Below are 21,095 nucleotides of genomic sequence, written 5' to 3'. Positions count from 1 at the left end.
AGGGTACGGTCAAGGGTGGTCGAAGGGCAGGGTTAGCAATGGTGAGGACATGCCATTCTGAAGTTCAGTGACATGAGAGATGAACACGAGGAAAATGTGACTTTTCAGTCGACTCAATACTTTATGTCTAATTTCTTTAATCAGTATGGCATACTTTTCCAAAGGACGACGGCCGTATCTGTGACAAATACACAGATAGCGCACTCAAGGCCGAATGATTTGCATTATAAGCCAGCCAGAATTATTCGTTACATCAACGACTGTACAGTCGCGTCGACCACTCACTGGCTATGAAGTGTTTCTCCTGCTCGCAGAGCTGCTCCAGGGCGTACATCCTGTCGGTGAGCTGTCGCTGCAGCTGGATGTACCGCATATGCAGGCTCACCTGAGGTCAGAGAGGGTAGGGAGGTCAGCTTTGGCCACTTTGGAGGTCATCAAAGGTCAACTGGCTAACCTGAGGTCAGAGGGGGTAGGGAGGTCACCTCGGGGTGTTTCAATGTAGCTCAACTCAGGACACACCTGAGGCCACGGAGTAACCAAAGTCGCCTTCGCAGTGCTTTTGGTCAGAGGCAGTAGTAGGACAAAGATCAAACATGAAGTTCTCGTGGGAGCAGGAGGCTGAATCCCGACACAACATCCCGATTTTGGTTCCAATTTGCAGAGCGACATTGTATTCTCACAGAGTAGCAAAAATAGCAAACAACAATGCATCACCACAAATAGGTCACGGATGCGGAAAATGCCTTCCATCGTTTACCGTTACCGATTCTTCTACGCCGGTCTTTCAACTGCCCTGCGCGGTAAGGCAGTATTTCCCCTCCGCTGGACCCACTGAATCCCGACTCTCAGCTGCGCTCCGGCCGTTACCCACCTTTCTGACGCAGTCCTCGAACAGCACGACCATTCGGAGCCGGTCGGGACACTGTTTGATGAACGCTACCAGCTCCTGGTGGTCGTACTGCTCCATGTCCTGGCCGTTTATCGACAAAATCACGTCGCCTGAAAACAAAGAAATGGTTAGGGATGGTTGACCTGCGCTCAGTTAAGAATGTAAGCCAAATAGGTCGAGAAGTGATATATTGCTGAAGCTACTGTACAGACATAGTTGGACAGGGAGCCTTCAGAATGATGTTGCAAAATCTGTTATTCTTTCGCTCCTATTGCGAGTCGAGAGATTGAATGCTGAATGAGCTCATGCTGAAAGGTCAGTCAGTTCAGCTTTTTAAAAGCGGTCCAGAACGACTCATAAGAACGGCAGCCATTGTGTATCGCCCATTCAGTTTCGAGCGGATCTGTCATTCACCGGAGGCCTGGCGGGCGCCGATCAGCCGTGAAATAATCCACCCATCGAGCGGTGATTATCGATCACGCCATTGGCTCCTTCACGGAACCGAGGCAGGTCGTTTTTCTCCCGGCCGCAATCGGAAATGCCTCAAAATGAAAGCTGTCTGTCTGGCGATGATAAAAACCCGACACTGAATCGGTAAAATATCTGACGCGTATAGCCGCGTATGAGGATAAAGTGCAGATAAATAGCCCGACGGCCGACATAGGTGTCGTGTCACGCACCTGGCTGCAGTCTTATCATTCAGCTCACGTCGACATGAGGTCATTCTGTGCCGCCCCCGCCCGCTGGCTGGGGTCTCTGGCGGCTGCAGGCTCACCTTCCCTCATTCCGGCCTTGGCCGCCGGGCCGGTGGCCTCCACATGGTCGATATAGGTGATGATTTCTACCTCCGAATCGCGCCGGTACTGGATTCCGTAACTCTGTGGACACATTAGACAGTTGTTCAGTCATGATCAGTTAGAAATGAGCCCGGCACCGCATCTCGTAGCTCTGTGGACACATAGGCCAGTCTGTCAGGATTTCATCGTGACGTCATTAAGATCGGATCTGTGACGTAATGAAGGATTTACTTCATGTCAGTGTGGGGGAAATTTGGCAGCAAATATAGGTATTTGCTCTCAAATATGACTCGGCTCATACAATAACAAAAGTGTCTCTGATTGGCTTATTCGTAAATCAAGTGATACTTCACTTGAACAGGCGTTCAAAATGCAAATGACGTCATCAGATTACCGTTAATGGTTAAGAGATTGGGCCTTGCGCAGGGCTCATTTTCAAATGAAGGGAACGAATTTCTTCAACACCACGAGGCCGCGGGGATTGCAACCAAGATAGATAGTGGTTTCTGGACCTCGCCGCAAACTTGGCTATCTCAACTCAAACCTAATGTAAAGGTGGGATAGTCCCTTTAAATAATTGATATGGTTCCCGTGAGTGAATACCGTAGCTAATCATGAGAGGTCTGCGATCAGATGATTTCAAAAAGTTACGGCGAATCCGATTCACCCATTGTTCCATGAGGAAGGTCGTTGTTCCTCGCTTCAGCTTTGGATCAGTTTTCGAGTCGCCTTATTTGGATGTTGCTGTCCGGATCCGATCATCCGCTAATATAGCAGGCAGGCCGGGTATGCCAATGATTAGGAACAGTCACGTCACCGGTCACGAACAGTCATGGAATAAAAAACATTGAGCAGGAAAGCGCGAGGGGAAAATTATCACCGGTACATATGATATGCCACGAGATTACATTCAAGCGCAACAATTAAAGGTAGGCGAGCCTTCCAGTAAACGATACCTATAAAAAGTTGTGAATGAGCAACAATTATTGGATACGTATTACACTTTCACCACAATGATCCAGCTATTAGAACGGCTGAAACAATTAGTGGGTTTTATGCTTCGAAAATTGTTCAGCATGAAGGAAATGCCGGCATGACCTTCAACGGCAAGCAGGGCAGGAGGTATAGTCGGGCGCTGATTTGTATTGATACAAATGTTGTATGCATATTTGTACAATGGGTAAAATTTACATATCTTAACATGGGTCAAATGCATCCGCATTCGTCACATTTTATGATTAATCCCAGGTAATATCAGGTGAGTCTATTCAGCATAGCATTCATTGTTCAATGCTCCGCCTCCGTAACACCGTCGGAAGCAAAGGCTTCAGTTCACTAGGTTGCAAGGTAGCTCGTCCCAGCCAACTGACGGCAGTCGGTGACACTCCGGGGATGGGGAGTTCGCGACCCCCCCCCCACGCCACCCCACTTGGCCCGCCGCCCGGGAGGCTGCATTCCAGTCACAGCGACCGCCCCGTGGCCCCCAACAGGGTCCTAGCTGCTAGGGCCATTCGCCGGGGGAGACACTCGCTATAGAAAGACGGACAAAGAAACCGTCCGTGTGCTCGGGAAACGGAAGCCATATTCGCTAAGACACGTCAAGTGCCAATATCCCGGGACAGATACGGATTACTGTACATAACCAATAAGCATGGTATTCGATATGACACGAACAGGATCAGAATCAGCAACTGAGGGAAAGATGGTGATCGTGTGCCCATCTCGACGAATCATCTGTCTCTGTGCACGGCTATGCTGTCTCCAAGGGTTACGCTTGCCTTCGTCACAACACTTCAGCGAACTAGCCTCACGTCAAATTCATGACGTCACTACCGTCACATCACGTCACACTTATCATGTCCATCTGATGACGTCACATCCGTCCCGAACCACAGCGGCACGGGTTCAGGGCAAGTTCAGGGTTAGATCACGGCCAGCGCTCACGAAAACCGCCGTGAGATCATAACCACGGCGGAAATGTTAACCGCTCGTGCGAAACACACGACACAACCTCATTGCTAACGCTTCTGGGAACTTTATAAAACGCGCCGACGGGCTTACCGGCGACTATTGTTATAATAACGTCACCTTACGGGCAGCGTTAGGTTGACTATAATAGCAATAACACCCAGCTAGCAGTTGACCAGCGTGATGATGTTAGGGTGAGTTTCTCGGAGCCCGTTCACCAATCTCACCTGTATTGTAAAGCCGAACGAGCCGTGCGCCTTCTCGATGAGAATAGTGCGCCTGCGCCGGTCCTCCTCGGGTCGGGTCAGGGTCACCTTGTCCGGCCGCACCCGCTCCAGTAGCGACGCCTGTCACAGAGAGGGGGGGGGGATGTTACGGTGGGAACTGAGGGCTCGGGGTGACGATTGTCCGGCCGCACCCGCTCCAGTAGGGACGCCTGTCACAGAGAGGAGGGAGGGGGGTGGTTACGGTGGAGCTGAGGGCTCGGGGTGACGATTGTCCGGCCGCACCCGCTCCAGTAGGGACGCCTGTCACAGAGAGGAGGGAGGGGGGTGGTTACGGTGGAGCTGAGGGCTCGGGGTGACGATTGTCCGGCCGCACCCGCTCCAGTAGGGACGCCTGTCACAGAGAGGAGGGAGGGGGGTGGTTACGGTGGAGCTGAGGGCTCGGGGTGACGATTGTCCGGCCGCACCCGCTCCAGTAGGGACGCCTGTCACAGAGAGGAGGGAGGGGGGTGGTTACGGTGGAGCTGAGGGCTCGGGGTGACGATTGTCCGGCCGCACCCGCTCCAGTAGGGACGCCTGTCACAGAGAGGGGAGGGGGTGTCATGGCGGGGTGGTGACTGAGGAGACGCTTGGCGGTCATGGGACGTTTATGCAAGAGTCGTTTATGTTAGAATCTCACGGATAAAATACTTATGTTTTGTGATATGCCGTATGCTAAGAAATCAATATTGTGAAAGTTGTATAATATTAGTTTCGGAAACACAGTTTTTATATATCTTATACCGTAAACTCATAAGAGCATAGGGGAAAGTGGGGTAAGACGGGTACCTTAACTTTGGAGCCATTTTTCGGCCGGTTAGAAACATCATAGAAACGGGAAACTGAGTGAAAACCTTTTTTAGACATTTTACTTCCATTTGTCAGAAGATGAGACTTAGACCTGATTCAACAAATAAACTGCAGCTATTTTTGCAAAACCTTGCAAAAACCCGTCTTACCCCACCCCATGGGGTAAGACGGTCACATGGGTAGGGCAAGACGGCCAGCTTCTTTCACCGACCAGCACAGCTCGCAACAAATGCCCGAGATTAGCCGCATTGATACAGTCGCTCGTTGGTCTCAAGTGCTTCGGAAATGGCAGTATACGAGATTTGTGCAGAAGGCGTATGCTCGTATATAGGCCCTAGTTCAGAAGCCATGTAGAACCCTTTTTCACATTCATTAATCGAGAATAAACTGTGCCGAAGGAATATTGCTAACATGTCTGTGAGTATCGGAATCGAACATATTCTTATGCTTCTTTTTTCGTACAGCAACAAAAATATTTTCACCATTACAGACCCATTGGATTCATAGTTGCCCGTCTTACCCCAAACTCAATGGCAGAAGCTCAGCACAATTTTTTTCTGTGGACGATTTGATGCAGACAAAGCAAATCCGCGGTAAATGAACACTGGTGGCATATGAGTGTACCACAAGTGATTGCGAGTTTCTAGCTGTATAGTGCTGCACACAAAAGCTTGCACAATACATTATGGATGTTTTCAATGAAATGAGTGTTTTAAAGAAATCAAAATAAAAGATTATCGACTGAACACAAATTCACCAGACTTCAATGGTGGTGTGTAGTGGGAAAGGCAATTCTGGTCCTAATTTTTCTCGCTCGTAGCGCTATTGGTTTGGTCTGCAGAAGGGGTGCCCGTCTTACCTACCCTGACCGTCTTACCCCACTTTCCCCTACGTGCAGTTTCGATAGCCGTCATAGATTATCTAGAAAAACAAAATTGAAGAAGTTATGCGAAATATAAAATGTTGGACTGTCAAGTGGTTGTAACAAGTACAACCTCAGCACTTGGCATCTGAATAAGTGTCAGCCTCGGCCGTATCGCCCTCGTTCATAGCCTGTCAACGCCATCGGTGCGGCGCTCGCCGGCCGGTAATTTAGCAGCCCTGACCTCCGATCACCTTCGCTCCATATCTCTCCCATTCAGGGCCCATCGGCCGACCCGGACTCGGGAAAATGACCGAGAAATAACCATGGAAATAAACACGGAATGGCTGCGAAACGAATGGAAAACAATGAACTAAAAATGTCTGAAAGGCGTCAAAGAGATCACGGAACCAATCACTCAAAACAATCATCAAACAACATTCACGAAGCGTGAAAAGAGTGATGACTTCGCTTCTCTTCGTATCCGTTAAATGGCGCAATAATGGGCATCAGCAGACAGCAGCGTCTACAGGTTCCTCCTGCGCTGTGTCCGCTAAATATAGCCCGTTTTCGTCACTGGGCGGAGGGGTATTTCTGCCGGAAGGCAGCCCCAAGGCCGTATGCCGAGGTGTGAGAATGACACATTCCCGAGCAGAGAAAAGTCGATAAGAAGGAGCGACAGGTATCCAATAGCTGGCAGTGGTAGCTGTTATGTCAGACTCGTCTATATAATTGAGAGCGGATAGACTTATGAAGTCAATAATGCGGGAGGCGAAAATGCGTTCAATAAGGTAAGTATGTGAAATAATGAGGCCTTCTCACATCCCAACGCTATTATACCTCCACTTATATAAACGGATATTCTTGGAAACATGCGGCAATGCGACATCCCACGCTCGCAAAACACCAAACGTCATGACGATCGATTCAGATCACTTGCATCGATCGAATTGATTCGCTCACAGTCACAACGAATCATCATCACTTCAAACCGCTCACCCGTCCATGGAACACGACAAATACAACCGATGTTGGCGAACTGCACAATCCGACGTGATGTTCCAGCCTTGCCAAAGCCGACATCCGGGAACATGTCTCGCCTCCTGATCAGGGGTTTTCGCATCTGCCCAGCTTCTCAAACAACCGCCAGTGGGCAGTGGGCAGACCAAACGGTGTTGGGTCGGCCCCAACAGTCATCTCTGCTGATAATACAGCCGCTAATCCACCACAAGTTTGTCCTCCGTCCAGCAGTTTGCCAACACTCAACTAGTAACACCCTAGTAACCCTAGTAACACTAGTAACACTCACTCAATACACCCCATGGAGAAAAACCAATTGCTCTCGGCGCGGCGGCTGCTGACCGGACAGAAAAGGGTTGGAAAGGTTAGGTATAGAGGTTACCAAATGTCACCGCCCGCACCGGTGCCATAACATGCACTTTCAGCGGCTGTGCCAACGCCCCTCCCCCCCCCCCTCCGGTCGGTCGTGACAGGGGTGCAGGCGGGCTGCAGTGTCAGGTCAGAGCAGGGGAGGGGGGGGGGGGTTAGCTGGGGGTCACGGTGAAAGGCCGCCCAGGGTGGCGGCGTAAATGTCAAACCCGGGTCGGAGTTGCACAATGGACGATCTGCACCCTGCAGGTTCAAATGTAAATGTTGGGAGCGTCTCATAAGCAGGTAAGATGTGGTAATGTAATGTACGAAGATTCAATAGATCACACGAACGCTTTGCGTTCATAATGAATGTCAGACATTGTGAAGAATGGCGCTGGCAATGCCGCAATTCAATTGTATTGTTGAATCAAACCGTGAAAGCATTAATTTCTAATCGCAGGGAAAACATAACGCGTCGGGCGTGATTCGTTATGCCAACTCACAACGACTTCGCTAGCATTTACCTAGCACCCACCTGAGCAAACGCAATTGTTTGAATACCCTCTCATCGTCACTCCCCTTTCTCTAATCTTCCCAGTTATCACACCTACCCAGTGGCGCAGCCAGGATTTCATTTCGGGGGGGTCATCACCTCCAAAGCGGGCCCCCTAGTGTGCGGGCCCCCCACCCATTTTTCAGAATCTCTCCATATTTCATACACATTCTGCTGAGCGGGCCCCCGTTACCTGCACGATAACCCTGAGCGAGTTTGAATCAGAACATTTGGATAGAACAATAGCTCGGTAATCACCCGGTGCTCAATTTTTGCGCAAATTGACCACGACAGAAATATGTTCTATGACGTAAGAATTCGTATCTTTCGAGGCCGAAATGTGCCCCTTCCGCAATATGCATAGCATATATGCAATCGGATCTGTTGCCTGCTTCCGTCGGACAATATTTTAACCCGCGCCCCACTGGGGTCTGCGTATAACACGCCCTACTGGGGGGGGGGGGGCTATTCATAGCCCCCCCCCCTCCTAACTCCGAAACTACTGGGCCGATCGTCAAAATTCAAACGGCGTCTGATAGCCCCGGAAAAACTGTCGAGCGAAACCTAATTTTATTGACCTCGAGGTCACTGATGACGTCACAGGTCAGGTCAAAGTAAAAATTATTAGCATTTTGGCTTCTTCACGTTTTGGGCTCTGGCCGCCGTCTTACAAGTCAGATCAGGCTCATTTTTGGTCACACACTCGTGAACAGATGCTCTAGATACTCTGAGGGTACCAAACTTGTACTTTGATTTTCAGGTCAAGGTCAGGTCATCACAGGTCACGAAAATATTATATCATCCGTCGGTCACGTGACACATGTTTTATGGTCCATTTAGGCCAAACATTTCGAATTTGATGTCGTCTGTGTCATGCGAGGTCATTTTGAGTCGAATTTAGCTTAGGTCAGGTCACTTTCAGGTCAAAAAAGGTCAAATTTTGAAGTTAAAATTTTTCAACAAAAAAGGTATCTATTCGATGCAGTTTGAGCTCAGGAACACGATGGTGCTATTTATATTGGCGTACGATGTCCAATTCGTGCTGAAAAATTGATTTGAAAAATTAATAATTGTTAATTTTTTGCAATAAAGCGTATAACTTGGCCATTTTTGAAGATATTTAGCTAAAACTTGCTAGAGGTAGTCATAATAATGCGTTCTATCACATATATTCCGTTTTTTTCGAAAAGTCAAAAACTTTTTGAAAAAAAATGTAAAAATATAAATTTTGAATATTATTATTTAAAATTTTCGAAATTTTCAAAATTTCGAAAATCCGAGATAGCAGTTTGATAGCGCAGTCTATTCTGAGTCCTCTCATGCAAAGAAATTGGATCTAGCTTAAAAACTGAGCTCTTGGGAGCGATTGCCGTGGTTCAATGTTTTGCGTCGAAATCGGCCGAACATGACGTCACTCTGACTTCATTTCCGGCCGACCTATGGTAGGTACGAATTTCAAAGTTTGACACAAGGTGTCAAATTGATGCAGCCGAAGGTACTGAAAGTTTGGCGTCGATACGTCAAGCGGTTTGGAAGTTATTGCAGAAAAACGGGAGGGGGGGCTATAAATAGCCCCCCCCCCCCCCAGTGGGGCGCGGGTTAACTAGTCCCATGTGCCTGTTCTAAGTCATCTATTGGCTGCTGTAGTAAATTGTGCCTTTACTCTTCTTCATTACGTGAATTCGCTCACAAGAATTTTTAACCCTCGCGGCACAGGGGGGAAGGGGCTGATGCCTGATGCAACCCCCCTAATTTTTTTTTCACAAATAACTCGCGTAAAAAGCGGCTGATCGCGACGCAACTTTCAGTACCCTCGCGTTTATGAATTTTACACCTACCCTAGTAATTTCATGACCCTGGCCCAAATGACCTAAAGGTCAATTCAAGGTCAAATTCCGACCTAAAGGTCGGAAAGTAGGCCAAAGCTGGCCGACTTTCCGAGACCATGTTTGGCCAGAATCGCGGTTCGGTGTATGCCGGCTCGCATTAGCGGCGCGTTTGCAGTCCTTTCGTGGTTTCAAGCGTTCAAACATGTGATTTGATGTTGCTCCCATGCATAAGGGTGGATGTCAATGTCACCTGAAGGTCAGGTCAAGAGAAACGTACCGCCTCTCATGGAAAAATTATGAAAAGCTAATTGATCAAAAACAAGGTGGAACAAATCGCTGAAGAAAATGGCATTTGTTCATGACTTACCTACTTAATTACACGGGTTTTGCTGCATAAACTGGTACGTTTGACAATTGAAAATGGCATAGTTGAAAAGAGCATTCAATTTTGTCCAAGATCCATTCATCGCTTTTGCATGAAGAGCAACAATATTCTTAAAAATATAAACATTTCAAACCTCTATATAGTAATTCATCGATGGCCTCCATTTTTCAATAGGTAGCCTACGTCAACCTATGCCATGGGTGTAGGAGCGCCAAAAATATTGGTGAAGGATGTCACCTGAACCTTCTGAGTAGGTATAGGACCTTGCCGCAGTGGAGGGGGGGGGGAGCAATTTCGCCAACCCCTCCTGTTTTTTTTCTTCCCAAATACTTCATGCCATTATCATCTAGTTAACGTCAAATTTTCAGTAGGTACGTGCCTAAAATTGAATTTTGCGTCTTGTCACGAAAGCTTACATAATTGTCATCTGGGTGCGGGTTCAGCCATCTGTCTCACGCGGGCCTCTCACACTCACCCAATGGTCTGAGCCTGAGGGCCGGAGCCAATGAAAATGAAGTGTTTCATCCTTGATGTATGATACTTGAGAGACCAGCATAAAACCTATCTTACGAACACGAACTCCTTTGCGATTGGCGTAAACCGGTCATGTAAACGGGACCGCTTTTTGGACCATTGAGGGACCTACTCGTAGATGCTACACACGGGTGTCCTATGCCTAGTTATGCTCCATTGCTCTTTTTTCGTGGCCAAAGTCCTACAAATTTTCCACGAGTAAGAACAATCCAATTTATTTTGATATTCACGACATTTACTGAGATGCATTTACACGTTTACCAACTTCAATATAGTTTTCAGCTTTACCCATTTATCAAATGGCGTGAATTGTGAAGAAGGTGTGCATAACGCTTCATAACTGAAAGGACGGGATAATTGGGTGCCTGCTGCCGTCTTAGCCTTTTTGTTCATCCCATTTGGCATTGCTATTCCTTTTTTTAACATTAGATCAACCGTCGAACCCAGTCGTTCTAAGCATTGGTGAACACCCTCACACGCATTGCTCAAGATTGGTGAAGGATCCTTCACCAATCTAAAACTTTGGTGAAAGGTATCCTTCACCAAAGAGATCGTTGCTACACCTATGACCTATGCTATAAAATATACTTAGCATGTTCTATAGTAGAACGCATGGTTATCAGTTATCACTAGACACGAGCACCTCTATCATTTTCTCCGATGTTTCTTGTCCTTGGTTACCAAAATATACTGTACTGTACTGTACTGTACTGTATGCTCGATGCGATGGATATTTTTCCCCCAAACCAAAATACTTAGCCGTCAAAAGGCAATAGACCGAAATGGATACATAACCCACGAACACAAGACCAACCAAACGCCCACCGATCGAAAATACCCCTTGTTCGCGTTGCGGAGCAAGCGGGTCACCCTAGGGGGCCCCATTCACCCGAGGGCCCGGGTCCTACCCACACGGGGGCCCAAGCCCTATCCACACGGGGGCCCGGGCCACGTCCACCAGGGCTCCGGGCCCCATCCACCCGGGGCTCCGGGGCCCGTCCACCAGGGGGGGCCGAGCCCCATCCACCCGGGGTCCGGGCCCCATCCACCCGGGGGTCCGGGCCCCGTCCACCCAGGGGCCCGGACCCCATCCACCCAGGGGGCCAGGGCCCGTTCTCCCAAGGGCCCGGGCCCCATCCACCCAGGGGACCAGGACCCGTTCTCCCAAGGGCCCGGGCCCCATCCACCCGGGAATCCGGGCCCCGTCCACCCAGGGCTCGGGGCCCGTTCTCCCGGGGCCCGGGCCCCATCCACCCAGGGGGCCCGGGCGGCGGGCCCGTTCTCCTGGGGGCCCGGGCCCGTTCTCCCGGGGCCCGGGCCCATCCACCGGGGGTCCCGGGCCCCATCCACCAGGGGCCCGGACCCGTTCTCCCGGGGTCCCGGGCCCCATCCACCCGGGGCCCGGGCCTCATCCACCCAGGAGGCCAGGGGGCGTTCTCCTGGGGGCCCGGGCCCGTTCTCCCGGGGGCCCGGGCCCATCCACCGGGGGCCCCAGGCCCCATCCATCCGGGGGCCCGGGCCCGTTCTCCCGGGGGTTCAGGCCCCGTCCACCCGGGGCTCGGGGCCCGTTCTCCCGGGGACCCGGACCCATCCACCGGGGCCCCGGACCCATCCACCGGGGCCCCGGACCCCATCCACCGGGGGCCCCGGACCCCATCCATCGGGGGCCCGGGCCCAATCCACCCGGGGGCCCGGGTCCCATCCACCCAGGGGGCCCGGGCCCGTTCTCCCGGGGGCCCGGGCCCCATCCACCTGGAGCCCCAGGCCGACCCCTCACCCGTGGTGTCCCAGTAGGCATTTCTCGAAGCGGGGTCGTCCAATTAGATTGCGACCTCTCTCCTCCCTCCCTCCCTCTCTCTCTCTCTCTCTCTCTCTCTCTCCTCTCTCTCTCTCTCTCTCTCTCTCTCTTTCTCTCTCTCTTTCTCGAGCGGGCCCCCGACAGAAATTTCGGGGGGGTCAGCTGACCCTCTGACCCCCCCCTGGCTGCGCCACTGCACCTACCTTCACCCCATGCTTCACTCCAATAACACCCTAATGGCCGACGAGCCGCCAACAGAGCGGTTCGGGTAGCGGTCACCTGGCCGGCGGCAGCGCTGTTCAGACTAAGAGCAGGTGTACACGGCGCTAACGCAAACAGGCGACGTGCCAAGATCACCAGACTGGAGCGCGCTCCTCACCGGACCGACCGGCTACAGCGGAGGGTTCTCCTGTCCTCTGTAGGGAGAGGGGCGCAGCGGGGAACCCGGAAATACCCGACTGGAGTGCCTAAATTGTGCAGGCATGCCGGTAAATATGCGAGCATTAGTGAAACGGGTGATGGGGCAGAACTTATTTCCGACGGATATAGAAAATGAATCTGATGTTGGTAAGAAATAATAACATTTATCATGCGAATCTGACCTTTGAACAACTGAGGAGTAATTAAACGGCTTAGGCCTGCCCGATAGCTTACAGCTCAAGCTTATTTTTCAATTCAAAATATATTTGAATTGAACAACACCACTACGAAGGCATTGGAGAAAACTTTATGGCAGAACCATATTTTGATAACGACGAGGTGTTCGGCATTTATCTGTGATTGATGTGAGACCCTCCTAACGCATGCGTGTCGAATCTATTCTGAATGGCACTGCTTCCCACTACTCGGAGACATTAATGACAAATTGCGATTAGACTACCATGCAAGCATGATTAAGTACCTCATAGTGACCTAACAAGACAAGAGAGAGCGAAATTGTTTACCTACGTTCAAATATGCCGAGTGTCCAACTTAAACAAGTTTGTTTTCAGCAGTTTTTACATCAAGCAACATTAAAAGTTTAGTTTCATGATCTCTATCATCAGGTGGAAACATTCAATTCGTAATAAAGAGCCAGGAGAAGCCGTCGAGTGTCATCTCAATGGAGAAAAGTGCATCTGCCATCAGCGACATGCCATATATGTAGCCATAGACCACTATATATCTATATATAGTGGTCTATGATGTAGCAAATGAGCGATTCGGAACCAGGCAGAACATGAGGCTGTCATATGGTAAGGCCACGTATGCGTATGGCCTGATATGGAAGGCGAAAGTTATAACGCGCTATATTTTCGACACTTAGCACGTGCGATGAAAATGTATTGCATTCAAAAACAGGTAATGAGACTTGTCAATGGCCTAGAAGCTGAGGCCAAAAACAACAGCACTAATGGTGGTTTGATTATCTAAAATCTCTTACCGTTGTGCAATTCAGAAGAAATTTATACGAATAACACTGTAACGGCCCTAAACTAACCTATGTAAAACATTAAATAACTCACATCTTGTTTTCTTCCTGTAAATTTTCCGTATTTCTTCGCACTAAGCATATTTTAACAACAACATGTCTCGATCAAAGGCTGGTAACTTCTCCACAAACAAACCTCAAGCCAATGAACATCCCGACCCAGATAACATTGATGACATCCCAGCGCCGGGCAGCTGGCGACGGCGAATGAACAGCAAGGCGTTCTCTCAGCTCCGGCGCAGCAAATCTCGAAGTTCCCGCGTCAGAGTTCGGTCTCACAGCGTGCGATACAAACTACCACGAGATAAATCGCACCAACTTCTCCGCCGCACTGACAGAAGCAAGAGTCGCAGAAGAAGCGGGACGGTATGTCACAGGGCCAGATCGAAGAGCAGGAGGCCGTCTCAAGGGCGACGCTCGGGAGGAGGGAGGTCGAAGAGTGCGAGGAGTAAGAGCAGAGTGTCGCGGCACAGAGGGAGGAGCGCGCGGGCGAGGAGTGGAGCACGCAGCGCCAGCAGAGCGCGCAGGAAGGTCAACTCCAGGGCCAGCTAACTTCTCAGAAGACAAGGTGCAAATCTACGGTGGCAGCCACATCAACGAGATTTTTTTAAGCGGGTGGAATAAGATATATCTCAATGGGAATAATAACTTATTTATTAGCAATTGCGATGAAATTTAAACGGTTCTCAGTTCAAGCTCAAAATAAACACTGAACTTTGTGGCAATACTATTTGTGATAACCAAGCAACATTCGTGCCGCGTGAGCGAACACACATGTCTGCATACGTTTACTGCAGCATATGTGAAATAACAGTTTCCGAAAAGATGACCTTTTAATTGAACAATGAGGTAAGGTAAACGATAGCATGATGAAGAACAGCATACACATTATGTGCTAGATTCATTTTCCTTAGCACACCATGCCGACTGGAATCGTATTCACATCTCGCTAGAATGCGTTAAATATTTAGTCTGGGCGGAATCGTCGAACGGGCTGATATAATATTCCACCCTCCTGCCGTCGGCACCTTATGTCAATTATACCGACAGGTCTGGGGAGAAAGTCACAGTGGGCTGACCAGAGAGCCGTATCAATTAAATCGGCACCGAAATCGGTAAACAATAAGAGAAAGCTGCTGAGATATCCCTAGAGAAGTATTGAACAACAGAGCCCTCTGGTATCATCCACGAATGTAATTTACGACTCCTTCGAGTCGTATTTTTTCAGTCATTAAATGAGACTCAGCAGCAATATTTGCCGTACGGCGGCCACTTGTACAGGGTAAATCGTAACCGACCATCAGTAAATCTACTGCCAGTCGCAGAGGCTTATTCTCAGTCTCAAGTGACACACTTCCGTTCCAGACAAACATTCCAGAAACTTTCCTTATCGCCTATCCACAATGCCCACATTGCGCACTGTGTGTCAGTGAAAGTTCCACGAACCATGTGAGCCAATGATACCGAATGCTGACGGGGCGGCACGCGGCACCGTCTCGACAAGTTTGCGCCGTCCGCCACTCCGCCGTTCCGTTCATTCCCGTCGGTTTCCTTCCGTTTCCGTCTGTGTTCGTTTACCTTTTCGGTCGTTTCCGTTGACCGTGTGACGACGACGGCCTGCCATCCGGTCACGAGGCGGCCCAGGCGGAGGTGGGAGCGAATGGGTAGGTAAATAGGCGGGGTGAGAATAAGTGCAGGCAGAAGTGGATCGTAGTCGCACGATGGTGAGGGTTTTATCACGACGTTGAGAAGCGTCGATCGATTTCCGGGAAAACGGCAGCCAAATCAGCTGGTTATAGGTAGGTGGAACCTATGGATCTTCATTGACGGATGCTCGAGTAGAATAGCCAAGGCCATAGATAACATGAACTACCTTTGCTGCATTTGCTTGCTCTAGCATTTGCTGTCATAACGGTACAAAGCATTATTCCCACGTGAGCTGTATCACTGCGCGAATCCGAACATTCTTTCCCATGAGAAGGTCTGACCGATGTGAGAACGCCAAAGAACGTCGCCGCAGCAAAGAATGTTGTTTAATTGCACCATGCAGACTTTCACGAACATTTCCAATTTTTCGTGCACTTTTCCCACGGGCCACGAGCACTGCAGCGCTCGCTGCATGCAGCGCTGCGGCGCATCAACCAGCTCTCCATCAGCGGCAATCCCATCCTCTCCGTTCATCTTTCACCCGCGGACACCTCTCTTATCGCTCTGCTGGGTGCGACTCCCGGCATCGTTTTATACCGGCCGGTTCCGTGCCCATCGCGGACAAATGTCGATCGATCTCCGGGCACCGCCATGAACGCTGGCCGCCGCCACCGCCGGCTGGGAGTGATGGAGGGTGGAGAACGGAGGAGCGAGAGGGAGATAGGAGTAAGGAGAGGAGATGAAGAGTGGAGTGGAATTGTGTGGAGAAATGTGGAGAGAGAGAGAGAGTGAGAGAGAGAGGGAGAGAGAGAGAGAGAGAGAGAGAGAGAGAGAGAGAGAGAGAGAGAGAGAGAGAGAGAGAGAGAGAGAGAGAGAGAGAGAGAGAGAGAGAGAGAGAGAGAGAGAGAGAGAGAGAGAGAGAGAGAGAGAGAGAGAGAGAGAGAGAGAGAGAGAGAGAACCGCAAAGGGTGTGTAAAGACGCGGAAAAAAAGTAAATGCCAGGCAACAGGAATTGGGTAATAAAATCGGTGGATGCAAGTGGTGTAATGTGACGATAATGCTTCGGTTTGGGTAGAATGGTATTTGTTTGCGAGCAGAAGCCCACCATGCGCCACGGTCAGTGTTCCAGCGGGCTGGTCAAGTCCGGCACAGCATGACCAAATGTGTGGCAGTCGTCTGGCAGATGACAGTAGGAAGCCGAAATGTGACAGACGTCCCTGAGAGCCGCTGCAGCAGCCGCAATCGATCTGAGAACGCCACAGTCCGTCTCAGCCGCACGGCCTGACACAGACACGAGGCAGCCACCAGCCGCCACCAGCCGCCAGCCGCCCGCCCGACCGAACGGCTGCGGACGGGACCCGCACTGCAGTCGCGAACATAAAACGGACAAAGACGGGCTAAGGACGACGGGGAGCCGGATAAAGAACGACAGGGGGCCGGATAAGAGACGACGGGGGCCCAAGCAGCGCGGCGGCGACAGACAGTCGGGATAGCAGCGACAGAGAGCCGTGATAGAGGAGACAGGGAGCGATGGAATCCTACTGAAACTGACGGCCTGGGCTGCAGCGATGAAACGGAATAGACGGACAGACACCCGGGAAAATGTGCTGACAGACCGACACAGCGAGGCAGCTGAGACAGATTGACAGATTGGTCGGCAGACAGGCTGCTTCAAAACAGCCGACTGGAGCGACTGGGGAAAATGTGATTGGATGCCCCGCCAACATAGCATGTTCAGAATCCACTGTGTCCATTTGACTTAAAGTCGACGAAGCAGGCTGGGATCTTGAATGTAGCCATTCCGAATACACACCCACGGCGACATAGGTGCGACTGAGTCTGGCGATAGGCTCACAATGAAAAATGCAACTTGCAATTCATCGCCCAACTGGTGACTGGGCATTGGGCAATACGTATTGTGTGCCGGCAAACATAAGTGGAAAACGATGTTAAGCATTCATCATGTTCCAGGATTTTGACATCCTGATCCGTATAGATGGGCACATTTACGGCCATAATGTGCAACTGAGTGCATTTGAAGAGATTGTTTATTGCTTTGCGAGTCTAGCAGCATGAACGACATAACAACAACAAGGAACGCAGGAAGAGGTGTGGCGTATCAAAGACGCCAGTCATGACCCCGCATATAACATTCCTAACCCAATGACATAAAAATTCAAACATACCCGACACATGAACGTCACCATTGTCACATGCCGCGTGACACGTCACGTTACGTATCAGTGGTCTCTCTGAGGACAATGACAACCAAGACGCCGATGTGGGGGCCCCCTCCGAGCTGCGCGATGACTGGCTCAAACTCTCCGTGACGACCATCATCTCTGGATGACGGTCGTCATCCCCGGGTGACGCACATCCGACACCCACCGCCGTCACCCAGCGGGAGGGACGCGCACCGCGCACCCAAGATTACTTTACTACTCAGGTTGGTTCACTAGGGAAATAAAGGCGCCGTGGTGACGTCACGGATTTGGTAGCAATCTGGTAGCAATTTTTGCAGACATCAATGGCGCACGTGCTGTTTGATCGTCGCCAATACTATTTTACTGCACTATTTTGTTATTTCACTGCAATGTATTGTACATTACATTTGAAAATTAAAATAAAGAAATATTCGTAACCCAGCAAGTCAGTTATTCTTTGAGGCAGCACTCTGTCAGCATTGAGCCTTCAGAATGTGTTATTTGATAGACTTTCCCACATTTTCTACTCTTGTGGAAAACTTTCTTAGTCATCAAAAATGTATGCACATATGAATAATTAGAACTTCATTTTCAAAGTTTTATAGAAATAAGATTTCACAATACATTATCATAAGGCTACCTGTCCATTTCATCCAACCAATTAAATTTTCATCCAGCGGAAGGCAGGTACCTCTGAGAAGGTATTGATATCTCTTATCTACTGTACACCAATATTTCAGGAAAATCAAAATGACAGAGACTGAGAAGCTATTAAAACTTCAGCGTATGAAAGGGATGTTATGGCTTATGTACATTGAAAAACATCAGATAATGCTTTTGAACCATCTCATTCACCAGCACACATCAATCCGGCTCCTGGCTTCTGTCAAGGAAATATTCCAAAATAATGCATTATTTTATTTCATTGACCACCTTGCAAAAGACAAACAGCAAACACATCACCACCAAAAACAAAAATAGTCAACAGGTAGGTACCAGCTGATCTAGCCGTGCTGTGTCATGTGCCTTTGAAAAACTTGAGCAGTCAGGGTTGAATAAACACCCCAAACTTAGCATTCATGCATGAACAAGTGCAAATTCTGGTCGAGCATTTAAATAAAAATGAAACTAACAGCATTGTAGGTTACAATTATAAAAAAGGCAATTACAAAAAACAGCAGAGCTTACTCTACAAGGCATAACCATTAATTTTATAATTGACATCCAAATTCGCATCTCTGAAGTTAAACCCACCTACCAGCCACCTGCACATTTCTGCGCACATGTGCTGCGCAGTGTGCAGTCACTACACATTACACAATTATGAGAATTAAAATAGTTTTAAACAATCAAGCAAGTCAGGACTGGTATGCAGATTCACAAGTTCTCTCAACATCTTCAATTACCAACAATCAAGAGCACCTTGTGATCTCAGCAACTCCGCAGATCCATCTTCTGTTTTCCATTTTCAGTTTTTAATTGAAATATAAGTTCCATCTGGGAGACACATGTTGCATCATTATCTTTAAACAATTATTATGCTTGAACTTTTGATTTTTCATGTGAACTTCACTTCAAAAGTTGATTCAATTTTTAAAGTTGATATAGGTAATTTGTATAATGCTACGATCACGGCGCACCAAATCACAGATAACTTGAAAATAACCAAGCAAAATCCACATTCTTCAGCAAACTATGAGAGCTATCTGATCCATGCTGCGTTGAAATAATTGAAAATCGCCAAAATCAGTCGAAATATGACAATTAAATTAATATAAACTTCACAAAACTCTGATTTGTGAGGCAATGCGCAACAGAAATGCGAGGGAATATGGTAGTAATCTGGTAGCAATTATGAAGGATTTCCCCTGTAGCTGATAAAAATCACAAGAAACAATTTTTTTAACGCAGAGGAAATCCTTCATTATGAGTTGCAAGGACCATTTGATAGGCCCATTTTAGTCAAATATAGGCCGATTTTTTCGATTTCAACCCCATTTATCGTAATGAGACGAATCCATTGGCTTAGTGGTACGTCTTTTGAACACATGTAGGCCTTAGATTTCTCCTTAGCCCGCCTGAAACACACCATGCTTTGCATGCATTTCTATGGGTGAAGGAAAATTCATGCGCCGTGATGACGTCACGGTAAAGGAATTCTGAAGCTCGTGAACGGGGGCTGCCGCGCACCCGCCGACCATCAGTCATCAGACTAATGTTTCAGAGTCGTGTCTCAGGATCCGCAGCCGTGTGTCGGGAAGAGGCACGACATTCGTCATAGGAGGAGAGGAAGACATGTGGTGGTGGTCTTCTGAGGTGAATGAACCCATGTTAGTCAGTGACTCAATGGTAGGTGCTCGGAAGGATATGGGTAGTGAGTGTATTGGTCCGAATTAAGCGCCATTTAAAACTGCTTAGAACAGTTTGAGAGCACACAGTGTGTTTGTATGCAACTGTCTTAGAAACGTAAGAATCTGCAAGACCTCCTCTCTTCCTTCACCATAAATAAAGGAGAATAGTGGCTTCCATGCCATGCGCACAGTATCCTGACATACTAAATGTCCCCAGACCGACGTGGTCCCATTAACTTATTTCTATCCTCTCCGTATTTTTACAGAGGTTCTTCGGCGGCCGTCTGACTGTCTGACCATATTTGGCATAAGAATGTGTCCCGTGTCAAGCTGGTGACGGCCCACAACTTAATGACCTGGAAACACATTAGTGTCGGCCATAACAATGAATAGACAACGGGTCTGAAGACCGGTATCGGCCCAGCAACGGAGTTTCATCGAAATAATGTTATTCATTCTGTTCACACAAAAATGTTCCGGATGTAAATACCGTACAGCGTGCATGTTTTGACTGGAGTATTTTTAGGATAACGTAGGTATATGCATACAAAAAAAAACATGAAAGCTTAGGTAGGTACCCTTCAATGTTTCCATAGAATCAATCCAACCAGCCTTTGAAACATTGAACTTTGAAACATAAATTTTCATAGGGCTTAAGCCCTGCAATAACAAAAAAAAAACTCTTTAGGGAACGCCATTATTGTCGAATGAAATGAAATTATCACGCAACCTCTAGCAATAGTATCAATCCTATTGCATACCATATCTTATTAAAAATCTTCAAAAGTCTGATACGAACAGCTCGATGTCCCTGTCACGCCATATCGCCTCTCTGACATCGGCCTGTTTTCCTCTGGATGTGACGGTGTCCAATTACCAGTGAGTCACGTGATGTCCGTCCCAGACTGACTCTATATTACCAGTATAATTGAGGTGAGCCTTTCTCATATGTCAGCTGACAGTTGTCCTAGCTTCTATAGAGCCTTGGTCCTAGCCCCGCGGCCCTAGGCCGGCCTGAGAAGGTCGAACGTGATCGAAAGATTCGGGCCACCTCACGCGAGCGAGAGACAACTGGCTAGAAGATAACGATACCACACTGAAAAAAACTTACACCTAGAGAGTTATTTTTGGAGTTTTTCCACTCCAGTTTGGCGAATAATCACGCACCAATGGCATATAATGATTATGTTTTGTAGCGTATTCTTACTCTCTGCATTGCATTAAGGGCGTTTTTGAAAGTTATTCTTAAACCTGGCACTATAATCATCTCTTTTGTGTTTTAGCAAGTGGTAATTTTATCTTCTAATTTTATCACGTGTCCTTTTTATTCTTTCGGGTTATAAATTTATATCAGTCTCAAAGA

General features: G+C 48.6%; 1 protein-coding gene across 1 annotated transcript in view; it reads right to left on the bottom strand.

Moving 5' to 3' along the window:
• Positions 1 to 21,095, bottom strand: part of LOC122365339 (general receptor for phosphoinositides 1-associated scaffold protein-like) — a 32,696-nt gene that overhangs the window by 1,957 nt on the left and 9,644 nt on the right. Inside the window, exons 2-5 of the mRNA XM_043336482.1 lie at positions 3,882 to 4,001; positions 1,665 to 1,767; positions 872 to 999; positions 286 to 385 (exon numbers count right to left, since the gene is read on the bottom strand). Coding sequence (XP_043192417.1) covers positions 286 to 385; positions 872 to 999; positions 1,665 to 1,767; positions 3,882 to 4,001 — 451 coding nt within the window. The remainder of the gene's footprint in view (positions 1 to 285; positions 386 to 871; positions 1,000 to 1,664; positions 1,768 to 3,881; positions 4,002 to 21,095) is intronic.

Source organism: Amphibalanus amphitrite, unplaced genomic scaffold (genome assembly GCF_019059575.1).
Source record: "Amphibalanus amphitrite isolate SeventyFive unplaced genomic scaffold, NRLGWU_Aamphi_draft 000732F_arrow, whole genome shotgun sequence".
Classification (NCBI taxonomy): Eukaryota; Metazoa; Arthropoda; class Thecostraca; order Balanomorpha; family Balanidae; genus Amphibalanus; species Amphibalanus amphitrite.
The sequence above is the reverse complement of the archived record's forward strand: the minus strand, read 5'-3'. Positions and strand labels throughout refer to the sequence as shown.